This window comes from Aedes aegypti, chromosome 1, assembly GCF_002204515.2.
Source record: "Aedes aegypti strain LVP_AGWG chromosome 1, AaegL5.0 Primary Assembly, whole genome shotgun sequence".
Lineage (NCBI taxonomy): Eukaryota > Metazoa > Arthropoda > Insecta > Diptera > Culicidae > Aedes > Aedes aegypti.
Genome location: NC_035107.1, coordinates 263,732,845 through 263,740,721, shown reverse-complemented (window position 1 = coordinate 263,740,721; position 7,877 = coordinate 263,732,845). Strand labels below are relative to the sequence as shown.

Here is a 7,877-nt window from a genome sequence, read left to right as displayed (position 1 = left end):
ACCAAAAATTTACAACGCTTTAATAATGCTCACTTGTAGCAAACTGTGTAAGAGTTTCTTCACATTTATTCATCATCCATAAAAACAATACTAGTTCTCGATTGCTTCGCAAACCCCCAAGAGAGTCGTCACAACCCTAAGAAGATCGCGGACCACCGGTTGAGGAACCTTGTTTTGAAGCATATTTTATAATGTTTCTTTTGAAAATTTCATTTTATTTTTCATAACAAGCATTTTTAATAATTATTGAGTCACCAGTTTTCATAAAACAAATCTTTGTTTTGGCATATTACTCGTGTTACTCAAGTACAATTACTAATTGCTCTAAATACCTCAAAAGAACAAATTAAATTTACAATTCAAACCTAAAACCATTCGGAAACGGTGAAAACCAGATAAATCATTATATTCTTTGGAATGCACCAATTCAAGAAAAATTTTCTAATTTGAACTAGAGACTATTAGAAAGGTTAAACTCTCCAAACACTTTGTAGTGCGTGCAATCACAGTAATGTAACAAACGATTCAGATAAATGATTTGAATGTTACTAACTCTTATCAGCGCTCGTGCCATGCACGCTATGAACTTGCCAAGTTACAGCAAATAGCTATGCAAATACCAACTGCAACTGTTGGGAATCTCTGCCGCGCTACCTAGTGCAACAAGTTTACAAAGCCGGCTTCTGGTTTTCGGTGGATCATTGATCTCAACTTTACTTTCTTCCGGCAACCCCTAAGCGCACCCGAGAGAGCTGGTTACCTTCCATCCACGTTGAGCACAGCGAGAGAGAGAAAGAGTTTTGTTTTAAAGCTCCCCGCCGAAATCAGACGACGACGAAGGCGCAGGCGACGGCGCCGCAACCTCAAAACGAAGAGAGCGAGAAACGACAGCACCAGCAGAAACCTCGCGTCCAAGGCCCGAAACCGCGGGAGAAAGAGAGTGAAAGATTTGGCCAAGACCCCCAAAGAGCCCCAGCAACGTCAGAGGCCTACCGTGCTACGAAGCCGCTCGCCGGGTTTTTGGGTAGGGGGAGGCTCGCCGCCCGGGAATCCTGAACGTGCGCTTATAAACACCTCGGCGTCGAGCAGAATATTGTCAATTTGAGTTTAGTTCCGTTCGGATAAGCATCAGCCGAAGCCAAAAGTAAAGAAAAGGAATTCACCGCGAGTGTCGTCCGAGAGTGTCCCGAGTGTGAAGCAAAAGAATATGAAGCTGTTAATCTGTGTACTTAGTTTGTGCGCCCTGGCCGCCGCTCAGGATAACTTCAAGGAATGCCTGGATAAGGATTCGATCTCCTGCGTGCAGATGATGGTACGGATTTTAGTTCGATTGGAAGATTGTTGTTGCCAAATTGGCAAAAGAACATTAAGTGGGGAAATTAAGTGAAAAGTGAGGAACATTTACTTGATTGGAGATGAATCAGAAGGACATGTGATTGTTGGGAAGTGTGACTCAGTGGAAACCGACAGAAGCGCACATGAACTGGATAGTGGCGAGACCACACAAATTGTCGGATCACATTTCCGAGTAGTGTCATTACACGCCACAATGGTGACAAATTCATTAAGTTATCCAAAAACGGCGCTCGACCGAGGACAGTTGAACAGCAATTTGCGGTCAATGGTGAAAGAGCCTGAGGGGAAGTTGCTAAATGGGTGTGATATCCATAAAGTGATTTTCAACGAGTTGTCAGTGCGATGCTTGATTGAGCGTTGAATGATTTTAAGTGGCCAATTAATACGGTTTACTAGTGGGAATCGAATCGAACAATGCCGAAGCCGAAGTGTGGTGATTTCGGCCTGTAACTGTGCTTGGCAAGTGGCGATAGCTGGATTACAAGCTTAGCGCAAGTGTGCTACTTGATAGTCGAGCGTGTGGCTTGAAGTTTACACCGCTCATTACAATTTCGAGTGGATTGGTTGTGGCACAGATGGTTGATGTTGCTAATGAATATCATTCAATTAGTTTGGTGATACCCTTCATGTTAGCTGAATTCAAGATTCTCTTAGCAATTGTTTTTGCATTATGATGGAACTAGATAGTTTTTCCAGATGATAGCTTTTTTATGCTGATAACTAATAGATATTTTATAATAGCATAATTATCCTAACATTTATTGTCAAATTTATCACATGATCGCAAATTGCCTAGCTGAAAATGTAGAAACTTGTCCCTCCCAAGTATTATTCACAAAAAAAAATCTGAATAATCAAAAAATCTGGATTACATAAAAATTAGCTATTTATTCTTAAACTTATCTATAATCACGATGCTTGAACTAAAGCCATAGGCAACCTTTTGCTTAATTATTTTTTTCTGTTTGATCAACCACTTTGTTTGGTCGATTCAGTGGAGTACACGACACTGAAGACGGCCTTACAGTGGAGATCGAAATACGCGTATCTGTCAAAGGATACCAACTCTAGTGGAATTGAATTTTATAGTGCAAAATTCAGGTTTATTGACACAATCAATCTTACCCAAGTAGTGATGACAAGAAAATTAGGATTTTTCAATCTATATCCTACATTCTTTAAGAAACACAACATTTTTTTATCCTAGCTTAAGAATCAGATTTGAAATATCGTCAAACGTCATTGCATTGCCCTTCTACGCCTTCAACGATTTAGTTTTTCTTGCTGGTCGCTAACGTATACTTTATAATATCATAATTACCCTGTCATTTATTGTCAAATGATCACATGATCGCCAATGGCCTAGCCATGGCTATCCTGCTGCAAATGAAGACACTTGCACCTTCCAAGTTTTAAGCACAAAAAAAAATTAAGCCTACAGTCAAAAATTCATCCTGAAACTTATCTTCAACCACGATTGAGTTCAAATTGTTGGTTTACATAGGCCTTACTATTATAATGATGAGTATTCCTATGCAGCCATTTGGATTGCTTAAATTAAAGCTTTAGACAACTGTTTTCTAAAATTTCCATCTTTGTCTGATCAACAACTTTTTTGGTCGACGCTGAAAATGGCCTTACAGTGGAGGTCGAATTGCGCGTATCTCTCAAAGGATACAAATTCCAGTGGAATTTAATGTTTAAGTGCAAAATACAGGTTTATTTACCTAATCAATCTATCCCAAGTAGTAATTTACAAGAAAATTTTGATTTTTTTTATCTACATCCTACATTCTGCAAGAAACACAACTTTTTTCATCCTATCTTAAGAATCAGATTTGGAATATCGTCAAACGTCTTTGTAGTCTTTCGGCCCTCTCACAAGAAGCTAGCTAAGGAACGCCTCAACATATTCAACGTTCTGGCCGATATATGCAATTGACGAATGAATAAACGAAATAATAGATCCTCTTCGCTGTTGTTGTTCTATTCAAGATTTTCAGGGCGTCAGCGTAGAACAACTCTCCGAATAAAAGTCAAAAGTCTCAATCTGACATACATACTGATAGCGATTTGCTGAAATTTAATATAGAGTCAAACCATTAACAAAATAGGCCCAAGGCTCAATTATATCGTATTTTGGTCTGTGCGAAATTTTGCTCAATTTCGAGATAGTTTTGGTTGAAATCTGTTCCCCTACCAGAAACAAATTCCTCACGAATTTTATTGAGATTTATTTTTTGTTTTTGAAGAATGTGTATTCTACAGTTCGAGACGATTTTACCAAGATTTTTTGTCATTTTTCTGTTGAAAGAAGCAGGCACCATAACAGACTTTGCCAGAATTTAGATTCTGCTTGAATCTGGGAGATGTATTGCTCGAATTGTAGAATGGGTTTCAAACAGATATCTTTTTCAATATTGAACATTTTTTTTTCGTCTTTGAAACATATTTTGTTGGTAAACTCAAATGTTTTCAAAATTAGAGCCAGAATGTACTCAAAATGATGTCTTGCAGAAGATGAGATAAATCTGTAGAAAAATTTGCTCAAATTCTTAGCAATTTCTTCATGATTCAAGGGCAGATTTTGCTGTCATCTGTGTCGGATTCAAGCAGAGTCTGTGACGGGCTCAAACCGAATCCATTTTAGATTCAGATTGAAACAGAATCTTCCAGATTCGAACAGAATATGTTTCAGATTCGAGCAGAATCTGCTTCAGATTAGAGCAGAATCTGATTCAGATTCGAACAGAATCTGTTTCAGATTCGAGCAGAATCTGTTTCAGATTCGAACCGAATCTGTTTCAGATTCGAGCAGAAGCTGCTTTAGATTCGTGCAGAATCTGTTTCAGATTCGAGCAGAGTCTGTTTTAGATTCGAGCTGAATCTGTTTCAGATTCAAACAGAATGTGTTCCAGTTCGAAACAAAATCTGTTTCAGTTTCGAACAGAATCTGTTCCCAATTCGAACAGAATCTGTTTCAAATTCGAACAGAATCTGTTTCCGATTCGAACAGAATCTGTTTCAGATTCGAGCAGAATCTGTTTCAGATTCGAACTGAATCTGTTTCAGATTCGAACACAATCTGATGCAGATTCGGAAAGAATCTGATTCAGATTCGAACAGAATTTGTTACATATTCGAGCAGAATCTGTTTCAGCTTAGAACAGAATCTGTTTCAGCTTCGAACAGAATCTGTTTCAGATTCGAACGGAATCTGTTCCAGAGTCGAACAGAATCTGTTTCAGATTCTAACAGGCAGAAAAATAATTTTCTTGATTATTAAATTATCACTAAGGGCATATTTCTGGGATAACATCAACTCCTTAATATTCAAAATAAATCTTCAATAAAAGCTTTTCACAATTTCTACCTACATTACTACCTAATTGAATCAGAAAACTAACCTATCAATCTTCCCTTATCCCTCCACCCCCACAGTTCTACCGCAAGGCCCGCGAGTTCTTCGACCAGCCCCAGATCAGCCTCGCCGGCGGTCTGTCCTTCGTGAAGCCGGCCGGTCGCGAGTCCCGCTCGTTCAACGCCGACAGTGCCATCGTCGAGTCCGCCAACAACGTCGAAAGCCGCGAGGAAGCCCTGGAGAACTACGTCCTGGAGCGCACGAAGAACTTCTTCCAGGAGCGCTCGCTCAACCTGGACATGGCCAGCGCCGCCCGCAGCATGTCGACCGTCCTGCCCGAGGAGGTCAAGTCCTCGATGCGCGCCCTCGTCTCGGAGGCCCGCGGCAAGAAGAAGCTGCTCAAGTCCCTGCTGCCCATCCTCGGACTGGTCAAGCTGAAGATCGTCGGTCTGGCCATCTTGGCTCTGTTCGGCATTGCTCTGATTGCCAAGAAGGCTTTGATCGTGTCCGTGATCGCCCTGGTCCTGTCCAAATTCCTGTTCCTGAAGAAACTGCTGTCCGGAAAGAAGGATGACTCCCACGCCTACCACGGATCTTCCGGTGGATGGGCCGAATCTAGCGGCTATGGTGACTACGGTGCCCACAGCCAGCCTGCCCACTCGATCGCCTACGCCGGACACAAGCCCGTCCGAAAGTAAGCGACTTTCCACGACAGTAGTGAGGCGCCATATTGGAGACTGACCCTCGCGGTTTAGCCTCTGCAAGCACTTACACCAACCGAGAGAAATCCCACTCACCACACCCCGCCCTGCGGAAGGCTGCGCCGAATCATGACGCGTATGCCACGAGGAGAAAGAGAACGAGACAAATTAATTTATTGAAATTATTTATTACCACACACGCGTTTTTCGTTCGAGCGATTAATTTATTTGTTAGCGTTAACGAGATTCATGTCTTGATGTTGTTGAGATTTTTTGTTTTCTTGTTTAGGATCTTTTTCTCTTGTCTATCAACGCCTTTGAACTCACTCTCATCTTCATCTGCATTTGTTTTTCGAAACTACATTCCTAACGGCGCAGTTCCTCGTTTTCGGAGGGACTCGCCACCGCTCTGTAAATCTTTATCTATTTTACACATTCTAGTCTATATTTTAACTCTCGCGCAAGGCTGATTAAGGTAATTTGATCAGTGCCAGAGAAAGCTGAAAATAGAATAATTTTGCTACCTTACCTGCGAACGAAGCTCATCTATCCTAGCGAACTGCTGCATTTCACAATCTATTTTCTTCTTCCCACGATTCTGTCCAGTAGCCATCCAAAACCCTTCTTCCGGTGAAAAAACCCCTCTTGGTGAAGTGACGCGCAAAGTAACCTCTTCACACTATCTACTACTTCAAATCTTTTACCCGAATCTAGATCTTGACACTCTTCTACAGTGTCCGATATCCAGCTCTTCCAAGCAACGTTTTCTCCCAAAGAAACGGTGTGCTCTTTACCCCGTTTCACCCCGCTTTCCCCCACATTCGTCTCCGACCCGAAAGCTCTTAATTTTGCGCCACCACCAATCACCAAAACGGGAAGTCACTCGGCTCCGCTGCTTTCCACACGTCTTATCGTGTCCGGAACTCATCGGGATCCGACCGGACAAACTGCCTGATTGGCACGCGGCCACGCCAGAGAAAGCCAAAAGCGAGGACCACTTAATGCCACTTCTGTAAAACTAAAGAAAAAAATGGGTACTGTTATTAACTCTGATTCCATTTCACTGCAATGGTAGTTATCTTTTTTCCCGGGCATCTCTCCGATGCCGTCTTATTTTCATACTTCCCATCTGTTGTTTCACCTTCCGAAAAAAAGACTTACCTCTGCTAATCTAAACCACACACACTCACTATCTCTCCCAATCTGTACCTACTGCCAGACGATATTGGTTGTTTCAATTTTCACACTTTTTCATCTCCACTCGAGAAAAAGAAAAGAAGAAAATAAGCGAAGAAGAAATACTTGTGAAAACCACTTGTAAATAAAATAGTTGAAAAAAAAAACATGGACAAACTAATTTGCAAACGTAATCGCCATTCGCGCGAATCACACTTACCGGAACTAAAGCGAAAGAAATCTCCCTCATCGGAAGCGCCCACTCAATTCGACAACCGACGATCCGATCATTGTTGCCTTTGGTCCTCCAGAGAAAGTGAAATTTCCTTTTCCACCCACTGCCGTCGTCGTTTCATCTTCGATTGTTCATTGTCTCGTCACATCGTTCCGGTCGGCGCTACAGCAAACCTAAGCGATCTTTGACAGATGACACGGCGGAGCACCGCACAATTCCCCGAAGGTGAGACATTCAAAAAGCACGACATCCGCGAAAGCTCCGTCAATTATCGCCGAACGCCGCGCGCACACAAATAACCTCCGAAGCGAATCCGAAACTGGGCCAATGAACTCTCCTCGCAGCAGACAAACTTCGCGTCATCGCGTCTTGGCGAGTGATCCCGTTCGAGCGACGAACCCGCCGAAGCCAATCAAAACAAACAAAAACGATCCGTGGCCGAGGGGAAGGTGGCCAGAACTGAGGCAACGCAAGAACCAGTTTTTTTGTGGTTCCGCTTTGTTCCACTGACTTGTTTTGTTTGGTAAAGGTAGGTAGGATACCGTTTTGCGTTGATGAAACGAGTGGAGAATTAATGTGCGTGTGATCGAATCGAAACGATCCGTGCGAGCGAAGCGAAGCGTGCTCTTGCATATCTTAACCCTTTCGGTGTCCAATTAAGTTTGATAGTTTCACAATGGAGTGATGGTTCTGTATTGGCTTGGAATGGCAAGGGTTAATTCATGCCGATTTATTGGAGCCGAGAGGAATTTTAATGTCTTTTAAGGGGAATTGGACTGGATTGTTTATTGTTTTCTCCTGGGGCCGTCCTTGCCATAGCACCCCGGAGCGATGGGTGACACTTTCACGGATCAAGTTGGGATTGGAAAGTTGTTTTGTTGGGTGCGTTCTGATGTGTTGTGCGTTTTAAATTATTGTGTTTTCGGTTGGGTTGAAGGAATTGGTGTGAGTGGGAGGAGATTGGGTGAAGCGAGAGACGCGATATTTTTGATCGTGTTCCCTGTTCCGTGCCAAACTGGGAGCTGGAATGAATTTCACTTTTATGAGG

General features: G+C 42.4%; 1 protein-coding gene across 1 annotated transcript; it reads left to right on the top strand.

Annotated features, from left to right (window-relative positions):
- Positions 1 to 1,077: 1,077 nt before the first annotated feature.
- LOC5564423 lies at positions 1,078 to 6,761 on the top strand. Its single transcript, XM_001648715.2, has 2 exons — positions 1,078 to 1,312; positions 4,798 to 6,761. The coding sequence occupies exons 1-2, from the start codon at positions 1,208 to 1,210 to the stop codon at positions 5,413 to 5,415; spliced, it is 723 nt and encodes a 240-aa protein (XP_001648765.1). The 5' UTR covers positions 1,078 to 1,207; the 3' UTR covers positions 5,416 to 6,761.
- The last annotated feature ends 1,116 nt before the right edge of the window (positions 6,762 to 7,877 follow it).